Genomic DNA, 21,845 nt, shown 5'->3' with positions numbered 1-21,845 from the left:
TATATGTCGCGACAGTGACAAATATGCCAGAATGTCCTAAAAAGCTACATGTGTTCATATATTATTATTTCTGAACAACCCCCAGAGAGACTGAAAATAATTTCATAATTCAAACTGTCTTATGACACCTTGTGGGCCAAAATGGCTGGTATGAAACTGGGATGTTTACCCCCACCGATTAAACTGAACAATATTTTATGAACTGAACTTATTTTATTCAAAAGAGCCCACAACTTTCAGGAGAATAATTAGAGCATCTAGGGTTTTAAAAAGATCAGAAACTATTTTACTCACTAGTTCACATAAAAAAAACGGTTTAAAAGTTAATATCAAGTACCTGTTTGTACAAGCTGCTAGCAATGTTTCAGGTGATCTTCTCATCAACATTAAAACAGCGAGAAAAACTTTAGCCCGAACGACTGTTGATGGGCTGTCTAAGAATTTCATCAAACTGGGCAAAATTTCCTGAAATCAATTATATATATATATATTATTACAATCTCAGCATATTAGTTATTCAAGAAAATTGTTTTAAAATGAGTTTTGATCTGTTTTGTAACTTCCTGGCAAGCTATCAGAATATGTGTAATTGGGTTTCTAAAACTAGGCGTCTAATCACCCTAGGAGTCCATAAAGCGGCTATTTAAGGGCCAAAAGAAATGGTCTTTACTATGTATCTTTTCACAATGACTACATTTATTTAAAGTAAAAATTGCTTGTGATTTGTTTGATTCTTTGACTGTTATACATTCTTTCTTTTCGTTCATTTGTTAGATGTGTTGCACAAATGACTGAGGGAAACGCAATAAAATCAAAACTGGGCATTTTTACAGAAGAGCCAGAGGCCACAAGTATTGAGAGTCTTTGGCAGAGAGTCAAAGTTCAGGAAAAGTGTGACTAAACAAATGAACTACCCCAACACAAAAACACAAATCAAGATCTTTACATCAGATGTGTGCAACTTGCGGCCCGCGGTACAAATGCGGCCCACAAGGAAAATTTGTGTGGCCTGCGGAGAAGTGCCAATTTTGAATGATGTTCGACCCGCCGAACGAGTTTTCAATTTAATTTGGTACGTGAGAGTAATTCCAATCCCAACGCATGCAAACAACGCATGTCACAAGATCATAACTCAAATTTTTGTGCCTGCAACTACTCTAGATAGCCTAAGTTAAATGAAAGTGTGGCACGCGGTTTCACTCAGTTATGTCTATCTAGACAAGGGGTGGCCAACCTTTCACATACCATGCGCCACGTTTTAAACATAATGTTTCAGATGCGCCGTAAATCTCTTGTATTCCCACGCAGTATGTTCCCCAGCTTTTCTCTTTAGGGGGGGGGGGGGGGGGGGGTGTTTCAAAATTTAGGGGGGGGGTAAATAATTTGCTATTAGAGATAAAACTAGCCTATTTGTATTCTTAAAAAAATGGTATGTATATAAGAGACGATGTACATGGGGGGCCCCCCAAGTTGATTGACGGCGAGCCAAAATCCACAGCAGAATGAAATTGTAGGGCCAGAGAGAGGGAGCGAGGAAAAGTGCGGGACGACGCGGCTGGGGTTTAGGGCGCGCTTAAGCGCCCTGAGAAAATTTTGAGAAATAGGCACCAAAATAGGCTCTAAGCTTGATTTTAGATACACCTAGCATCGCAGTTTGTTATGTAATAAAATCAATATTTATAATATTTAGCTGATAGAATTCCCAGGGAATAGATAACAAGCACGGCTTTCAACCGTAAATATATACTACTACGTTTCAACAAGTAATTTGCAACTGATAGTGACTAATGAAGTTACTTGCTCATCTGCCATTGTATGAATGGCTACTTATGGCTTGTTTTGTTACACATTTCTAATTTTTTTGAACATGTTTGTTTGACTTTTGTATGAATTAAACAATTCAACTGATCATAATGTCGCATGATGTTGTATTCCTTCAGAACTGAAATATTTTGTTAGTAAGAAGACAAATCGCTGAAGTTTGATTCTTTTCAATGAAGAAATAAAAACGCTGTCATTCATCTAAAAAACGTCTGTTTTCAGTGCCTAGTTTTCGTTTTGTGACATTTTAAGCTTTCTTAATGTACGGCTGATATCTAAAATACTGCAGTGTGTAATCATAATACCCATACCTATACATAAGATACCGGAATAATTCAATTGTTATGAAATAAACGTGCTTAAACTGTGATAATGATGTCATAATAGACGGTATCTAAAACTCAAAAGGTAACACATGAAGGGTTAAACTATTTCACTCAAGTTTGGCGGGCCATTTTGAATCGTCACGCGGGCCGTAATTGGCCCGCAGACTGCGGTTTAGAACCCCTCAGTGTGGAATCACACCTCAAAATTAGGGGGGGTGTAGGGAAATCACTGTTCCCACGCCTAATGTCCTCTTCTTGTTGAAATTATATAAATTTATAATACACACACATATATGTAGTTTTTACAATTTACAACTTCACATGAATAGAAATTAAGCAAGGAAGTATAATGAATAAAACTGATCAATTTTATTTAAGTACCGCCTTTATGAGACTTTCGCTGCTGTACACAACTGCAAATGTTTACAAACAAAAATCAACCTTGATACACGCATTTACACACACAAGAAGAAACTTTACCAATTAAGTTTACAGAAAATCACTCATTTGGAGAATTACCGAATCACTGAATTTGTTGACAACGGTCATTTGAAGTTTGGATGAAAAAGGTGGTATTTAGGGGTCATTTTCAGCATGTTGTGGGTTGATTTATAATAATTTTTTTAGGCTTGGGCAATTCAACTGGTTGTTCAATGGTTATTGGGATATATTTAGGAAGTCTAGGCAATGGAAAATCCATGTTTCAAGCTGATAAATGACGAGTTTCTATTTTTCCAGAAGTTCTGAACTTTTTACTTCAGTAAGGAAAAAATAGTAAATTTTACTAATTTTTGCTAAAAGTCTAGAATGAATGTCATAAAGTCCGTCCAAAAGCTAACGTCGATAATCGCCTGTTGTTTCTAATTCCAACAAGCCGTAAGTGGTCGACGTGGAGTAAGAAGAATAGATTTTAGGTACAATCAAAAGTCACCATGTAAATCGCAAAAAAACGGCTTGGCGTGGAGAAGCCAAGTGCAATTAACAATTTTGGCATGAAAAGGGTTAAAGATGCAATGCGCCACCTCTAATCATGCAATGCGCCACGTTTGGCGCATGCGCCATAGGTTGGCCACCCCTGATCTAGACCTCCTTGGTTGGTTACACATCCCTGATTTACATCATTGGTTGCTACACCTATAATAGAAGAAAAAGTTCATAGAAACTTAGAAATTCACTATTTGTTTACCTTGCTAGCTGCTAATCTATTTGCTTGTCCTTTTGAAGCAGAGTAAAGATTCTCAACAAACATTGTGATGAGGGATTGAACACATCTGACATTAGATTTTGACAAAGTGGTCAGTACACCTGGCAAGCCAATCTTATCAATGACCCCTTGAAATACAGATCCATTCCCAGAAATACAATTCAAACGACATAATGCCTGAAACAAGTAATCAATATTAAGAAATTAGAATTGTAAAAAATATTAAAATTTGATTAATATTTTTCAAATATTGTGACATCGAATGACAACTCATATTTAAATCTCATTAATTGATATTGAATCAAGCATGGCCCAATTATGAAGTTAGCCACAGCCCACAGTATGTACTGCGCTTCATCTTTGAACCAAGGAAATAGACAATTGCTTTTTTCAGTCATAATTTGATAAAACTAGCATTTATTTTGTTTTTTTCATATTTTTCTAGCCCAAGTAAGTTCAATTTGGTTTGAAAATACCCTATGGATGAAAAGATTGGAAATATGGTATCAGGTTAAAATCTCTCACATAATCAACAGCTTACCGCCATTGCACTCTGCTTGAGAGCATCAGAAGGAGCACGGTTCGCAATTGTCCACAATAAAGTACCAATAACTTCACCACCTTGACCTTGTTGTTGGGATGAAGACACAAATCTTTTTCTATGCGAACCAGTTTTACTCATGACACATTCAATTGTTTTACAAGCAATATGTTGGACAACTGGATCTTCCTGTCAATAGAAAAATATGATTATATAACGTGTCATGATAGGATAGGATTTACATATTTATCCCAGGGGAGAGAAAAGTTGATTAGATGATTTAATCAGATGGCGAACCACATCCTCTTGTCCAGTTAACAGTCAATGTCGGGTATGGGATTAGTTAGCCAGTTATTTGTTTTCGGAAGCATGAACTTGATGGCATCGGCGGCGAGGAGTCCTATTCTTCTCGCACATAACTATCCCCACATAGGATTCGAACCCAGGGTAATCAGAGATGCAGTGGCCAGCCTATTCCTAACGCTTAGCACGATGCACACACACCTTATGCTTATATCACAAGTATACTGTTATAGTTTAGTATAGTTTAACTTGGAAAAAAATTGATATATACTTGAAAGTGATTGGTCAAAATATGTATCATCTTACCCCTTCTCTGAGGCACCTGTTTATAAGCATATATGCTGAACTAGGAACTGCCCAATTCCCTTTTTTATCTTCTTCAGCTGTGTTTGCTAGATTTCCTTCCTCTTGTTCAGCAACAAGATATAATAGTTGACCAAGTGCTGGCAACAATGCAAGTTTGACTCTTTGATTTCTGAAAAAAAAATGAAATTACACGAATATTACTGTCTAATTCTATTTAGCTGATATAAAAATATGTTGAGCCATTTAAAATTTAAAAATCTCCATCAACATGAAAAAAACACATAAAATATCTCGTAACCTGAAATTCTCACGAATAGAGTCAGCAAGAGCAGAAAATACTTCAGTGATACGAGATCCATACTCGAGCTCAGTTGCACAACATGATGCTAATCCAATAGCACGAGCTGCCTTAAATCCTCTAGAAATAGAAAAAATAAACATGGTTTTTCCAATTTTCTGATATGAATCACTTGCATCACATGAGGTATAATAACCACTTGTTGGTTATGGCTTCCTCAAACCATAAAGTCTATGAGGCTAAATCAGGGATGAGCAAGGTTTTTGGACCAGGGGCCAAAAATTTTTCCCACCTAAACTGGCGGGCCATGTGAGCATAACATAAAAAGTTACAATTATGAACAATATTTACAGTGTTACAAAAGCAAAAGTGGAAAACAATAAGCCTTGTGACGAAATTTAATCTTAGCTGAGACATCAAAATTTGGTTTTAGTTTGGTTATCGCAGCATCAGGCGGGCCAGATTAAATTACCCAACAAGCCGAATTTGGCCCGTGGGCCGTAGTTTGCCCATGTCAGAGCTAAACCTTTTCCATCCTCCAGAATAAATAGGAAAATCATATTTCAATTTACAGTATTCGGGAGACCAACACTTAGCTTTGATAGTTGACACCACTGGAATACTACATCTACCAGTAATAATGTTATTTTCAGAGTTTTGCCAGCACTATTTTTAGTCTTTAGTCTGGGCAGTCCTCTTCAACCATGATATATACAAATCTAACAAGAACTAAGTTTAAACACATGGAAGGTTGCAAGACCTGAAACCAGATAAAAAGTTATAGAATCGACCCATCTCATCCTTTTTTCTAAAAATGAAATCCTATCAAAAAAACATATTTCCTTCAAAATATATGATAGAAATATTATAACACTTCGCTTTTTTCCAAATTCCAAAAAATTTAAATTAATTGGAAAATAAGAGCATACATTGGAAAATAAGAGCATATATTTGTATATATTTGATTTTGCTCCTATTTGGCACTTATTTTAAAACTATAATATACTCACAAGTCTGGTTGTGGTTGAGTAGATTGTCGAGCGAGATTCGCTAAAATATGAAGTAATTGCGAATTCACTGTGAAGTTCGCAATAGCACTCGTTCTTGTGCATAAGTGAGCAAGATAGACAACAACATTCGACTTCACTTTCACAGAACTGCAAATAAAAGCGTCAGTTAGATTCTGTAACTACTAATCTGAGAACATCACATCAAAGAAGTACACACAATAAAAACATCACATCAAAGAAGTACACATAATAAGAACGTCACATCACAAAAAGTACACATAACATGAATGTCACGTCACAACAAGTACACATAACATGAACGTCACATCATAAAAAGTACACATAACACGAACATCGCATAACAAAAAGTACATGTGACACAAACTTCACATCACAAAAAGTACACATAACAAGAACGTCACATCAAAAAAGTACACATAACAAGAACGTCACATCACAAAAAGTACATATAAAATGAACGTCACATCACAAAAAGTACACATAATTTATAACATTAAATTACTATAGACTAGAAAGGTTTCTTGACATTGTTTAGGAAAAAAGAGGTAAAATTTTTCTAATAAGAAACAGGTGATAGATACATTACGGAAGGAATGTAAAAAAAAACCTTTGAGATTGGCTTAGAACTTGGATCACTTCTTTCATATGATTATACAAATCATCAGGTGTGACTGAATCAACAGAAGGCAGAGGTCGAAATGGAAGAGATTTTGCATCCCAATTGAGTGGATCAACTTTGGAAATCTGAAAACAAATTGATATATAATACAGGAATAATAAGAACTCAAATTTGATAAAATACAAAAAAGGTTGAGAAAATTAACAAAATGACTGAGTGTTTTAGGAGCCTAGTGTTCTGACATAACCAGGCTATTTAAACAGAGGTTTCTATTCTCCTCAGTGGTATGACTAACAATTTGAGTTTATCTTCTATTCAAATTTCAAAGGTGAATTACCCCCTCAAATGTGTATATCTTTTCTGGTGTTCCGAAGGAAATACTGGAACAGGGCACTGAGATTAACTGCGAGCATAATAGCTCCTATTGCATATCAGAGGACGTTGCAATCCTAAAAATGGTGCAATCTCTTATGTAGTCAACATTCATATTTGTTCATGTACTTTCTTGCTTACAAACTATACCCCCAATGTGGATGGAATCCACCATCCATGGAGATTTACCATGATTTACATTTTTTACAGCATTGTGAAACAAATCTAGATAAAATACATAAAAACAAAATGGAAATAGGAACAACATCGTTATTTCACTAAATGTCCTGCTAAATATAAACTAGATGGTTTGGAATGCAATAATCAATTTGCATAAAAATGTAAAAAATAAATTTTTATGAATACAACTTTTGGAAAGCAAAGTGACATTTTACTCAACCTGTGAATTATCTTGAATGACGGATATTTCCATATCAGAACTATGATAAATCAAATCCTTCACATCTTCCAATGCTATGATTTCAGATGACTGAGAGTTTTGTCGTACTGAAACGAATATTGATAAAAAAATGAATTAGAGATGGATGTAGTATGGCTGCAACCTGCAATCATCATTTGAATGGCCTCTGTAAAGAACTATCAGGGTTGCCACATGAACAACGGGTTTCGCCTTTAAGCAGCTACACAAAGTATGTACTGCCTATCAAGTGCAATATTTTATGGAAAGAATGGTTCTTCAAAAATTTGAAATGTATCTAGTCTGAATAATATATGATGCACTGGGAGTTGAACCAAATAAAGAAAAAGAACGAAAAAAATGTAAGGTTGATGTAAGGGAGAACAAATTTGTAGAAGAAACAAAAAGTCGGTCGTTGAAATAGGCGATATTCCGGTGTACACTTTTTACCAAAGGTTCTCAAACTTGTTAATAATAACCATTCCCCCTATAAGCACACTATATATCATTTTCGCCCTCAGCATTATAAAATCATAAAGTTATAGCAAATTCAGTCTAAAATCAACTAAGCAAGCCACCAATTATAATACATAACGGGGCAGATGAGCTTGGTGATCTTCAATGCGTTTTCTTAATATTTAAAGACAATCTAATCATGTATAATCCATAGGTAATACAAGTTTCCGAAAATCCTGACTTTTCAAAAATGCGCTATTGTTTATTCACCCATTAGTGAGTCACTTTCACCCTCATGGGTGCGATGGCAATATTGTCCACTTTTCACTGCTCTATATTACACATTACCCATCTGTATATACTATCACCCACCATCTAGTTTTTTCTTCAGTGATTTTTTAACATTTCTCTCTAAATTTCCTTCTTGCTGTGATGAACTAGGACTGACATCTCCAGAAGATGATCTGCCTGGGAAGAGTCCTCTACCTTCCAGAGTGAATGTTGTACCCATAGCAAGTGTAGATTTATTTGGACTTGGTTCCCTCCCCGGTCCTGTGTCTGGGTCACAAATAAGCGCTGTGTGGGGTCTTGAACTGATAAAATAGAAAAAATTCTCAAACTTTTGATTAGGGAATGTATGATAAGAACACAGGGAGAAAGTCTAAACAATTTGAATATTTGAATCAATTAGAAATTTGTTGGATTCGATACTTTAACACTTTCGATGCCAAGATCAGTTTTTTCAATTTTACCGTTCCGTGCCAAGGTGAAAACGAGAGAGTTCTCTCCTATTCATACTCTCTCGTATTTAGTTTTTGATTCATCGGGAAAGGGGCGAACCCAGCGGTGTCATCAGTTATCATTCATTCCGACACTTCAGTCGTAGGTGAAAGAACTCACCTACACACGCGTATCTTGTCGGAATTGCTCTCTCATGCTATTATAACATAAGTTGATGATAACTTGTCTTGATCTCTCATTGCGATAAAGATTCAATTCGAACATTTTATTCAGCAATCAGAATCATTTTATTATACGAAAATATCAAATTTGAACAAAGAAAACAAAATCGTTTACTAGCATAAAAATATATCCTTCATTCGCTATATATGCCAATAACATTAATAATGGCCAATTATTGTCACTCACAAGGATAACATATTGCAAAATAAACAAAGTAGTCACATTGCATATTCATACAACTGTAACTGTAACAAAGTTAAAATCCAGGTGCGTTGGCGCCAATCGGACTCCACACATATTTTTTATATTTCTATTTGCGATTCATCGGCCAAGCTAGATATGTTGATAGTTTAGTGCATGGTAGACGCTAACTTCACCAAACCATAATTCGAATGAGGCAACATATTGACTACGTCTGTGATTCCATAGCGTTTTTGACAAATTCCTCGATTGATGTATTATTTTATGCACCACCATACTGCACATTAATTTTTTATAATGAATTCCGTATGGAAGCTCGATAATAAATTTACTATGTTCGTATGTTTCAAGTACATATGTGTTACAGTTGTATGAATATGCAATGTGACTACTTTGTTTATTTTGCAATATGTTATCCTTGTAAGTGACAATAATTGGCCATTATTAATGTTATTGGCATATATAGCGAATGAAGGATATATTTTTATGCTAGTAAACGATTTTGTTTTCTTTGTTCGAATTTGATATTTTCGTATAATAAAATGATTCTGATTGCTGAATAAAATGTTCGAATTGAATCTTTATCGCAATGAGAGATCAAGACAAGTTATCTCCAACTTATGTAATAATAGCATGAGAGAGCAATTCCGACAAGATACGCATGTGTAGGTGAGTTCTTTCACCTACGACTGATGTGTCGGATAATACCGAAACATGCGTAATACATTTCAGGTGCGTTTGTATCTTAGTATTGCTCCTGAGTTTTCGTCGGGCGCTTCCAGATTTGGTGGGTTCAGTCAGTAAACGATGAAATTCGAAGTCTTTACTTGCCTCGGCAAACATTTCATTCAATCTGGTATTTATAGCGAGCAAATACTTATTTGTGTGGATATTTGAACTAATATTGGCGTGCAAATGAAGTATTTCCAAATGCAATTTCAATATTCATTATACGCATCCGGTGTCTCTAAGTTGACATAATAAAAAGGTTTAAAGCTTCATCGAAATTCGTCAGTTGATCTGTCAAGAACACGATTTTCAGAAATTGTCATCTCACGCAATTTGCTACGCAAGTCGTCTCGACTGCACGTAGTCCCGTCTTCGTGGCGCCAGACACGTGATCGCTATTGCGTAGCTACGTAATCAGTACGCCATGGCTGCTTATTGAACTTGTTCATCCGACACAAAGTCGTAGGATTGCATATTTTGCTATAATTATGGTTATACAATAGCTACGGAAGTAATTCAATATGAGCTGAAAGCATACGAGGGGCTCTGTGTTATTGGTAATATATATTTCCCACTAAATTACTATATCATGGATCATATCTCACTGACAAGTAGAAAAATATATGTTCCGAATAATATCAATTTCTCACTTTATTATTTCAAAATGTAACATTTCACCTCTCAGGACGATAAAATTTGCTTTCGTTGCAGATGTCCGTCAATCCGTTACCCAAAAATGATAAAAAATTAAAAAAACGTTCAAAAATACCAACATTTTGAATCATTTCATCGTCTCGCCAATAAGACGACGATCATGCATATAAAAATATTCGAATTATTTCCCGGTTTAGTAATGTTTTTCTACATCTTCGTAACATGATTGATAATATTATCATCTCTCCTCACACCTTTCAATCATTTCACCGTAAAAAGTTGAAACCATGTGGTGGCGTCAGTCGGTCTCGTACAAATTTTTGATGATAATTTGCGGCTAATATGTACCTCGGCCATGCTAAATAAGTTGATAATTTACTTCATGGCAGACCCTCCTTCCATCTTGGTATTTCTTGAATGACGCGATTGGCTGACGACGTCATTCTTTCCCCCCAACTTGACAACAAGAGAGAGAGAGAGAAGAAAAAAAGACGGCAAATACCTGAACTCGACCTTCTTCTATCTATTAAACTTTTTCCTTTTCGAATGACGTATATATACGTCATTTTGCATTGATGGCACGGAACGGTTGGCGCCAAATGACGTATATATACGTCCTTGGCATCGAAAGTGTTAAACCAGTGATTCCCAAACCGCGGCACGTAACTATTTCGTATGGCCCGTCGAACATAGATGAAATAGTTTAACACTACAAGTTTTTACCTTTTTGAGTTCTAGGTACGTCATTAACACGTTTTAAGCCAGTGTATATTCGTAACAATGCAATTATACCGTAATTTTAATCATACGTATCTGTACTGGTATCGGCTCCTTGCGGGCCCTCACTTATCCCAGCTCGCAAATATCTTTCCGCTTCTAATTTTGGACCCCAGTCCAAACTTTGGGAACCACTGTCAATATTTCAGACTTATACCAATGATATTTGAAGACAAACTCAAAAAGTATTGAGTGAACCAGCATTTTTAGCAGACAATCGTATAAAGGTCACATACGTCAAAGATTTCGTTATCAAAATTGTTTTCTCAAAGTTCCGAATTAAAGTCAGAATCAAAATGTCTTTTACCACAGGGTTGAGAGACGGACCCAGAGTCAAAATTTTTGTCAACCCGCAGTCAGGAGTTATACGGGAGTAACTTTTGAGATGCCTCAGTTAGCAGACTGAATTGTGTTCGAATTTTCCCACCCTTCACCTTGGCGGAGACATTATTTGATATCACAATTCACTAAATTATTATAACTACTAAGCCAACACATTAATAACCTCAATTATTTTCCAGAACAATTTTGAAATTAATTCCGGTAAAGAAATATAATAACATCAGTCAGTGCAACAGAAACTTATTAAACATAGCAAACCTTAGTGTAAAAGTACTGTCCAATGCATCCACTCTTCTAGGTGCAGTACTGACTCTCTGTGTCCCATCGTCTCCACTTGAATTAAATATCTGACTCTCTCTTGGGGTTTGGTCAACACTTTCTATTCAAGCAATGGAAAAAATGACTGAATCATGATTTGATATAATGCAGCATTATAATCAGCTTAGTAGAGTGGGATAGGTGAAGAATTTGGGTACGCCTGAAGTATGCGCACCAAGATGTCGCACAACCTGAATCCTAAACTGGTACACAACCTGAGTTCAGGTTGTGCGCCATCTTGGTGCGCATACTTCAGGCAGTCCGGAATTTGTATATTATCATGGGCGCTGCAGAAGTGTGTGTACCAATATGGAGGTAACTAATTTTGTTCGCCTATTTATTAACATCAAGTTGTGTAAAGGGACTGAAACCTGTGGGCAGGGGGTATATTCACTTGGTTACACAGACAGACCAAGAACTCGTATGTCGTAATAGAACTAAAAAAAAGGAAAATCAGAATAAAATTATGGCCTAAACCTAACCTGGTACACATACTATGGGAGTACCTATTTTGGATATCAGACAAGAAGCTATTAGGAGTAAAAAAACTAACAAAACTTTAAAAGTTTTTTTTCAGCATTATGTGTGCAATTTGGTACACCATGGGTATAGATGTGATAATACGTCAATTTGATGAACTGAGCAGAATCTGAACCTGGGATCTTTGACATATGTTGCCAACTCTTCATAAAAAAAGTTTCAAACAATCACAACCATGAAGCTATCATTCAAAATACAAAAAGAAAGTTAGAAGTGCTCACTTGTCAATAGAGTATTTGATGCAGACAAAAAATCTCCAGCTGAAACAAAACAATATCAAGTTATAATATACATGGACATATTTCGAATAAAAACCTATTTTTGGGGGTAATAATATTCGATAGATGTATGGGGAGCATCCCCTCACCTCGAGTCCATTCTTACAAAGAATCAGTGACTCGAGAGTCGAGACATTCAAATAAAATATGTAGATTTCAAAATCGAAATTCAACGATTTGCAGAGAAACTAGGCATAAGACTTAAAGTTAGATTTAGGAGAATCTTTAGAATGGTAATATGGGGTTAACCACATCTATTATTGTTCTTACCTCAATACCTCAAAAAAGTAGTATTCTTGCCGAAGCAAATATCATCAATATATGATTTAAAAGTAATTGTTTGCTTGTTCATGAAATTCAAATATGACTCAATTGGTTAGCTTATCATTTCTAATATAGTTTTTAATTTTATATTTTAAAAAATATTCACATATCACATTTGACTCACAACCTTTTAAAGCAATAAACAGAAAAATATTGTAGCTAGTAAATACCTGCATTTGTATCTGATATAGTGAGAGTATTTTCATCCGTGCTTTTATCAACAGAAGAAAAATGATCCAAACTACCTTTCCAAAATGGATGCTTGATAACATCATCCCAGGTATATCTAAAACACCATGCAAATTTATAACAAGATGGCAATAGTAATAAAATTATTTAATAATAACTTGGGCCATTGAATATGTGAAATATACCTTATTATAAAGAAGTGAAAGTTGTTTACTTCAAGTAAAATTACACACAGGACAAGTGTTGTGACTTTGCAACACGATATAGTTACTGGCAAATACGAAGAATACGGTCGAGGATAAATAAAGCGCCAACGGTATTAACGAAACGATTTAATTTGCCAATGTTTCGAATTTCAAAGCAAAGTCAAACTTTGGAATTTGAAACGTCAGCAAATTACACCATTTTGCTAACACCGATTGCGGTTTATTTATCCTCGGCAGGAATATAGATGATGGCAATCATGAGCTAGGGAGAATGGTCGACAATTAATAAATGTTTGAAATTGAACAGAAAGAGAATTATCCAAATGCTGCCTGACAAAATGAGGCGAGCTACATGCAAGACCAGAATTTATTCAATGATGTTTCGCTGTTAATGACGCACAATTTATATTTCTTAAAACGAATTTCCGTGTCGCACCTTCGGCGCACTGTTTAATTCTAGCGTAACCCCTCCCATTAAAAAAATCCTGGCTACCCCCCTGACCACATCCACAGTAGTAAATCAACTTTCATGTTCATAAAATATTTGAACATTGTTCTCTTGTTTTATTTCTAGGATGACTAAATTCATAGGTATTTTTAATATTGAAATATTTAACTACCAAATACCAACCTATCATGTTGATTTTTTCTCAAAAGACCAGATATCAAATCGACCAAGTCATTTGATGGTTTTTCATTCCGAATTGTGCTTGGCAATTCATCTTTAGCAAATATCTTTTTTCTCATTACATCTGTAGGATCAAACTTTCCAGTGTTCAAATTCTGTAAAAGCTCTGCTAAACTTCTCCCTTTAAAAGGTGTAGTTCCTTCAAGAAAGAGAATACAAATATAACTGTTATGAACACCTCAATAAGTCAGGATTTTCATATCTATTCCATAGAGGAAAAAAATTGGCGAAAGGCTAAATGGCAAACCAAGTCATCTCATTACCATTCCATGTCAAGTATGGGATTATTACTTATCGATCTTAAGATCGGTAAGTATGTTGATAGGTATTTGTCTGTTTGTTTGTCTGTCTGTTAGATACATGCGATATCTCACGAAAGCAGCAAGGTTGAATCTGCTTCAAATTTTGCATCATATCTCGGATCAGAAGCCTATTGATTTTGAATGAATTATGTCGTATAATTAGCGAGTTATTAATTAAATAGTGATGGAAAAATCTGGATTTTTGCAAATCGAGAGAACGATTTTTACAAAGCATGAGATTTTTGAGACGCGCTGAATGTGTGTGTCTGCAATGTGCAAGTTTTCACGCTAGTGAGTCAGAGCGAAGGATACACTGCTAGATCGTATCTTGTGATTAATCTTTAAGCATTGTCGATATCCCTCTTGTAACTTTGACGTTGTCGCGATGCGCAAGTTTCCTTCTGGAAATTTTCCGCGCTATTGAGTCAGAGCGGAGAATACACGCTGCGAGATCGTATCTCATCACCTATAATTACTCTTTAAGCAATGTTTATATCCCTCTATCAGGTTCAGGGTTGCAGAATTCCTCACCAAAATATCGCTAGGCTGTGTTTGAATAGCCGTCGCAATCCAGGTTAGCGCCGTTGTATTTGACACAAAATATAGGATTGGTAAATAGGCTATTGGCTGGACACTAATCGAAACAATCCAATTCGGATTTGCAGAATTCTCCATTAAGTATTTCCTCGAGTATTATTTCGACAACGACGTAGGAGTTGGATATTGTTTCCTAAATTTTTGATATTGGCTGAAAACTAATCGAAACAATCCAGTTCGGGTTTGCAGAATTTTTCGAATCGAAACCGCAGTTTCTGTTTTGGGGGATCCCCTAACTTTTGAGCGATAAGTCTTCGGCCTCTGACCGATATTCTCGGTTAGTCAGTTATTTGTTTTTCGGAAGAATGAACTTTATGGTGGAGATGGTGGAGGAAGTCGTAACCGACCAGCGTTACGTGTACAACCATACGGCGGTGAGGAGTCCAAATCCTCTCGCACATATTATAAGAACTGATAATATATATCAATATTATAAGAGGCCGTAACCAGCAGATGACTGGAAGTTGAAAATTGCAATTGCATTAAAATATTAATTGCAGTGAGCCAGTGACCTGAACCTAATGTTAAAAAAAAATATTTTTCGGACATGTCGAATTTCCTTCATCATTCTGTCACATATTAAAATTCATTATAAAATCAAACAAGGCGAATTTACCAAACAACTGATATATAGTACACTAGTCATGGGAAAAACAACTAACCTGCATGCATTTGATACAGAAGAATTCCTAGTGACCATAAATCACTTGATATAGATGGGGATTCTTCTTTTAATACCTCAGGTGCAATGTATTTTATATCACCTAAATATATGATAACAATAAAATGAAAAAAATCTGGAATACCACATATATTTTGAGCCTAAGTTCCACATTTATGACCAAAAATTGTACATAATTCATCATGCGACCTATCTACTGCCCAAACAATAAGAGCATCCTGGTACTGAAAAGACTTTAGCACCTTTTTACTTTCACAATTAAAGAAACATGACCATATTTTCTGTAAGTTATCATGATAATCGAATCTAACAATCAAAGGGCATGATATTTGTGTTGTGTTGTTTTAGAAAAAGGTTAATATTTGAACATGACTGTGTCAGAATGAACTGATCAACTAAGAATACTCAATTCGCCAATAACGAATTGTGTGTGAGACATATAATATAATGAAAGTATATGTGCGGTATGTCATGATTTTGATAAAAATAATTGTAAAGTCAGTTTTCAGTCAGTCATTCATAAGCATTAAAAACGTTATTCAACCAAGATAACAATGAGAAAATCAATTAAATTTGGGTTGGTGGCTGGCTGGGTTGCTGTAAGTCAAGTTGACTTACAGCAACCCAGGCATATAGAATCTTCCATTAAATGACACAAATTAAAATATTATTGAAATGTTTAAAAATGTGATCAAAATCAATACAATGTTAAGTCATGAATGATCTTATCCCAAATGCTCACTAGGTATCTAGAATTCATGGAATGCAAAAATGCTGGCGCTCCAGAAGTGAATGTACTAATATAGAGGTAACTAATTTTGATCACCTACTTTACTTTAATAAAGGGACTGAAATCTATGGGTAGGGGGTATATTCACGTGGCTAACATTCACGTCTCCGAACTCGTACCAGAACTGAAATATTCTCATTTCAACCTGAACGCTTAAGGAAAATCGAAATAAAATTATGGTCTAACACTAACCTAGTACATCTACTACAGGAATGCCAAAATTCTTACCCATCAGATCACTCTTCATTGTCCCTCTCATATCTCGATGTTGAGCAGTTGCTTGTTCATAAACTTCAGCAAGATTTTCTCCTTCCAGTCTTGCAAGTCCAAAGTTTGTTAATTTCAAAATACCAGGACCATCAAGTAGGATCTGTAATTGTGTTTGGTAATAGAATTCGGTCAATGCGAGTGTGCACTCACTCAGAAATGGAAAGACTTGTATCTGTTACAAGTTACAGGAGACTACTGAAAAGAGATACTGAAATCATATGGGATTCATAGGAGTCAACTCTATCACGTAAACTATATACCAAACACACTTATAAAATAATTGGCAACCATAGATTGATGGAGAATGTCAGGGTTGTGGATTGAAATTCATCAAGGTAATATTCATAAGGAAGTCAAAATCGTATTTTAAAACCCTCGAGTCTAGTCTGAATTGGAATTCCTCTTTTATAGGCGATAATAGTCAAAAATTATGACAGAATCTTAAAACCAATAGACAATATAAGAAATCTTGCATACACAAAAGATTTTATAATCAAAATTTATGTGTTTTTTTTGAGATACAAAATTGCCATAAGAATAATAATTTTCTTAAACTGAAAGTCCGGGGTCAGAATTGTATGCGGAATTTTTGGCAACCAGATTCAGATGTCGGAGTCCTTATACCTGCCACTCCAATTCCACAGCCCTGATATAACCTATGTCTTATGAAGTTATGATAGCTTTGATAAGATATTACCACCTTTTTAGGACATAAATTGGCAAATAAAACACCGATCTGATGAAGGTGATGCAGAGCGCTTGCAATATCTTTGCCAAATTCTCGAACAATATCTTCTGGTAAACAATTGTCGAGACTCAAGACTTTATCCAATGTGCCTCCTGTTAAAAATGTAATATTAACTGAAACCAAAGGTATTTATTTCACTCAGGTAAGAATAGAAATGCCTCTTTTAATAGTAATTTATGATATGGTTATCAAAGCATTGAAACAAAAATTCAATTATAGTGAAATCAATTGAGAAGACAATTCAGTGCACCTTTGTCAATCGGTGAGTCGGCCTTAAACCCTTTCGCGACTTGAATGTTACAATACATATACAAGTACATCAACCTAAACTGAACCAACCCATTTAAAAATTTCCTGTCTGAGAGCACCTAAGAGGTTAGCATTTTTTACAAATTTTGATATGGGTTGCTATAGAAGTCGATACTGAATTTTTCACTATCTAAATGTGTAATGAAAATTGACTATAATATAGCCAAAGCTGAAGAAAAACTTCAAAAAGAGAACGGGTGCAAAAATCTTGAGTTGAACATGCAATGCAGAATCGGAAGATGGTGGATTTTTTGTAAATATAGATACCGTAAATATTTTAACCTCAAGAAAGAAGATTATCGATGGGAGATCCTACAAGCAAAAGTACATAATCATAGAAAACCATCTATAAAAGGTTTAAAAATTACCATTTGGCTGTCACCAAATATATAGCATCACTGCACAAAGTGCCATACATACCTGTACATAATTCAACTACCATCCATAGATGATTGCTTGTTTCGTACCATTCATAGAATTTCACAATATGTTCATGCTCAAGTTCATGCGTAAGACGAACCTGAAATCAATGTCATTTCAGTATAAAATAGAATTATCTCTATATTTAGATAACAAACAATATATTTGTGAGTCGTTGGACAAGGATTTTTCTTGAGATGCTCCCGAATGGCTAGACTCTGTATAACTAAGAATAGAAGGTCAGAGAACCAGGATTCCACTTCCCAACATATAAATAAAGTTTTTAGAATCATCAATGTATAATTTTATTAAAATTGATCAAGATATTGGGCACAATGGTCATAAGCAGTGGTTCTCAAACAATGGGGTCCTTCCAACAAAGTGGGTATAGACAATATTTTGAGAGGTCGTAAAGCTAATTAAAAATAAAAACCTTCGTTAGATTTGATCTTATATCCTCCCTATTTCGGATAATTACATTCCATCATTGTACGATGAAGTGTTTTTTGAATAAAACATACTACCGCCTTACTATCTGCTATTTGTAGCCTATTGTTAGCTAGTTATTTTTGAGGTGGAGAGCGAGACTTGACAAATTTTGAGGCGGGAAACGAGACTTGACAAATTCTAAAAAGGAGGTGCGGATTAAAAAGATTGAGAAGCACTGGTATGAGGAATTACGGTAGGTGCGCACTAGAGTAGACTTAACCTCGCTCATGATATAAGAAATTGGGTTGACAATGCAAAACCGAAATATTCTGGTTATTCAAAAAGTAGTCCCTTCATGATTAGATTGGGCCTCCTTGTTGGAAGTAAATGAGCATCATGAAAAAAAACACTAATTTAAATAAGAAATTGTTTTTTGCATACGAAAGAGCTAAATTGGGTGGAAAGATATAGAGTGATTATGTTAATAATACCAGGATTTGGAATTTTAAGAACAACAATTTGTGATTGTAAAACATTATTTATTGACCAGTACCAATATATGTTCTACATCCAACAAGGCCTATCAGATTTATAAGCACCCCTTAGCTAAAACTAAAATGACATTGATTATTAATTCATCAAATCTTACCCAATTCGTGATGGCTCCTCTTTTGCACTTTTCTATACAGAGAATTGCCAAAAAATTTATTGTTCCTTTTCTTCGCCCTTTATATACAACAGAGTGAGAACCTTTTCCTATTTCTTCATAGAGAATGAAATTTTCCATTTTTGTTATGATTATGCTTATTTAATTAGGGCTAGAAATAGAATTCCAGCATAATCATTGGAACAAAACAAAAAAAAATCCTGGCCCTTCCAAACTATAGTAACTCCTCGCATTTTATCAAAAGAATAAAAAATAGTTACCACTGTGAAAACTTATAAAACAGGGGCTCTCAAACTATTTTTAACATGGACCCATAATTGTGTGAACCCCTTGTCAATAGTACAGTACAAAATGCATAAACATGACGAGAAATGAATAGAGAATAGAACTTTTATGCCAGATCCCAAATTGAAGGGCTAAAATGGGTGAAATCAAGCGACAAGGAAAAAAATCAGTTCTTCTTTAATTAAGGAAGATTTTTCCATTCATTTCATTTATAACATTTTCACTGATTTTTCACAAACCCCTCAAATTTCCCGGACCTCTTGGGGGTACACGGACCCCAGTTTTTGAGAACCCCTGTTATAAAACATGATAAAATTTTCAACCAATTGATGTGCAAATACAATACTATGTTTCAATTAAATTAGTACAGTATATAAGTATTAAAACCATTATGTGTTTCTTTTTATGAATGACTTTGATAAATGACAAATGTCATATATTAAAGTCTTAATACAATTTTTAAAAGCTTAACATCAGAGCTTCCATCAAAATAGAAAACTTTGAAAACATTCAATGGCATTTCTATACAATCTAAACCATATTTATCTAACTCATGTAAGAATAATTCAAAAGTTGATGGGTTTCTAACAGTAATAGAAAAACAGGCAAAGGGATAATCAGTAACTTTTTTATTGTGATCATTCAAAGCTGTAGAATGCCTTAAGACTGAACGTACAGTTTTTACTAGATGATTCAATATTGCGGGATCGAAAACAACATCAGCGGCAAAAACAATATCAAATGGACCATTTTCCTTTATTAGAGCATCTGTATCATCAGAATCAGTCCAGTCCAAAGATTTTACGGATATATTATCAATATCAAAAAGCTTCAAATTGTCTATTTCGCTTGGATTTTTTTCTGTAAACGAATCACAAAATTTTGCATCAAAATTCATTTTCACATTGTGGCATAATAATGACATAACTTCACTGTGATAGTCTGTGAATGTATATGACAATGGTTGACAAGTTTTCAGTGTCATTATACCAGAGAATCCAGCCCCACATCCCAACTCTAAAATCTTTTTGTTTTTAATTAAACCAGGGTTACACAAACACCACTCAGCGAGTACTTTAGCACCTTGCCAGGTATTGAGACCTGTGGTTCCATTTGATAATAAATTTCTGCTTTCCAAAATCGGCACAAATTTACATATCCCAGGAATATAATATATTTTATATGAATATGGTGTATTTTCCATACTGAGTAGTGATACATAATGCTGGCATAGACTTTCAGAAACAACTTGATTTCTATCTTCAATCTCTTTGATGAACTTTTTGCAAAAAGACCGCTGGTACAGAACACCGACAGAATATTTTTTACATAAAGGATGAAATATGGTTTTGTTTAATATTTCATTTTGTTTTTCTTCTTCTACGAAATCAACAATAAATTGCCATGGCAATTCCCGGATAGCCACCCCACACAGGAATTGTATAGTCACTGTATGAATTGAAATCCTGGTCTCGACTTCAATTATAAATTCATTACCAGAGGTCATTGTACTATGAATAATTTTTCAATTAGATAAATCTGTAAACACAAACAAAGATGGTCAGTTATGCTTAGTATGTCTGTATGGGCTATTCCAAGTGACACTACGGGACAATTCCAGAAATTTTGCAAGTTGTTAGATTCAATATATTTTCACATTTTCAGCTACATGTTTTGTTTCATTGTCCAATCAATTGCTTTATTGAATATGTAAAAAATTGCACAAAAGTTACACCCAACCTTACTTAGTAGATAAAAAAAATATAGTAAAATATAGCGTGACACTACAGGACGGCAAATCCACCATGCACTAACAGTACAGCAGTATGTTGTGTTGTGCTGTAAATTTTTGCGATGGTACAGTAGGAGCCCATAATATTTTCTGGTGCAGTAGCTGAACTACCCCTCTATGTGTTGCTCAAGTTACTTAATGTAACACTGTAAATCCATGCCAATAATGTGCATATTGTATGTGACACTACCAGACTACAGGACGTGACACTACATGACATTTTTCCACTTCGGAATAGCGGCATCTATCATCTCTTAAAATTCTGGTAATAAATCGTTAAATGGGTGAAGAAATGTTCTACAGCACTGCAAACATTTAAAATTAACTTAAATCCAGTGCGTCAATTCCATATGAAATAACTGTAACACACAATCAAACCTTTTGTGCCAGGAATCATCACAAAAATATGTCAATTACACCAAAATTTCTACATTTCAGACCATTTTTTAAAAACCATCAAAAACCTGGGTGAAATTTTAAATTGTTCGATGAAATGAATGCAATCCAATAACACACCAATGTCTTTTGATACCAAAAATAAAAAGATTACTTTCATTACACTTTTTAAAAACTTGATGGAATTCAACTTCTGCTTAGAATGGGAGGCACAGTTCTTACCACTTCATGGCAGCTCCTGCCTTGAACGAACC

General features: G+C 34.9%; 2 protein-coding genes across 3 annotated transcripts in view; both read right to left on the bottom strand.

Moving 5' to 3' along the window:
- LOC120330441 (serine/threonine-protein kinase ULK4-like) overlaps positions 1-19,250 on the bottom strand; it is a 28,902-nt gene extending 9,652 nt beyond the window's left edge. For both annotated transcript variants that reach the window (XM_078118908.1, XM_078118907.1), the window contains exons 1-18: positions 19,101-19,250; positions 18,023-18,122; positions 17,246-17,385; positions 16,504-16,645; positions 15,466-15,567; positions 13,848-14,043; positions 12,992-13,107; positions 12,441-12,479; positions 11,620-11,740; positions 8,068-8,288; positions 7,222-7,328; positions 6,438-6,574; positions 5,810-5,956; positions 4,800-4,919; positions 4,502-4,670; positions 3,893-4,081; positions 3,334-3,528; positions 338-465 (exon numbers count right to left, since the gene is read on the bottom strand). In XM_078118908.1, the coding sequence (XP_077975034.1) occupies positions 338-465; positions 3,334-3,528; positions 3,893-4,081; positions 4,502-4,670; positions 4,800-4,919; positions 5,810-5,956; positions 6,438-6,574; positions 7,222-7,328; positions 8,068-8,288; positions 11,620-11,740; positions 12,441-12,479; positions 12,992-13,107; positions 13,848-14,043; positions 15,466-15,567; positions 16,504-16,645; positions 17,246-17,385; positions 18,023-18,122; positions 19,101-19,238 (2,507 nt within the window). In that variant the 5' untranslated portion in view covers positions 19,239-19,250. The remainder of the gene's footprint in view (positions 1-337; positions 466-3,333; positions 3,529-3,892; positions 4,082-4,501; positions 4,671-4,799; positions 4,920-5,809; positions 5,957-6,437; positions 6,575-7,221; positions 7,329-8,067; positions 8,289-11,619; positions 11,741-12,440; positions 12,480-12,991; positions 13,108-13,847; positions 14,044-15,465; positions 15,568-16,503; positions 16,646-17,245; positions 17,386-18,022; positions 18,123-19,100) is intronic.
- A 19-nt stretch (positions 19,251-19,269) lies between these two features.
- LOC120330479 (protein-lysine N-methyltransferase EEF2KMT-like) lies at positions 19,270-20,945 on the bottom strand. Its single transcript, XM_039397440.2, has one exon. The coding sequence runs from the start codon at positions 20,908-20,910 to the stop codon at positions 19,843-19,845; it is 1,068 nt and encodes a 355-aa protein (XP_039253374.1). The 5' UTR covers positions 20,911-20,945; the 3' UTR covers positions 19,270-19,842.
- Positions 20,946-21,845: the final 900 nt, after the last annotated feature.

This window comes from Styela clava, chromosome 12, assembly GCF_964204865.1.
Source record: "Styela clava chromosome 12, kaStyClav1.hap1.2, whole genome shotgun sequence".
NCBI lineage: Eukaryota > Metazoa > Chordata > Ascidiacea > Stolidobranchia > Styelidae > Styela > Styela clava.
Note: the sequence above shows the minus strand (reverse complement) of the source record. Positions and strands in the feature narration are given on the sequence as shown.

Coding starts and splice junctions, on each gene's coding strand:
- LOC120330479 (XM_039397440.2), bottom strand. CDS start 20,910: ATGACCTCTGGTAATGAATTTATAATTGAAGTCGAGACCAGGATTTCA.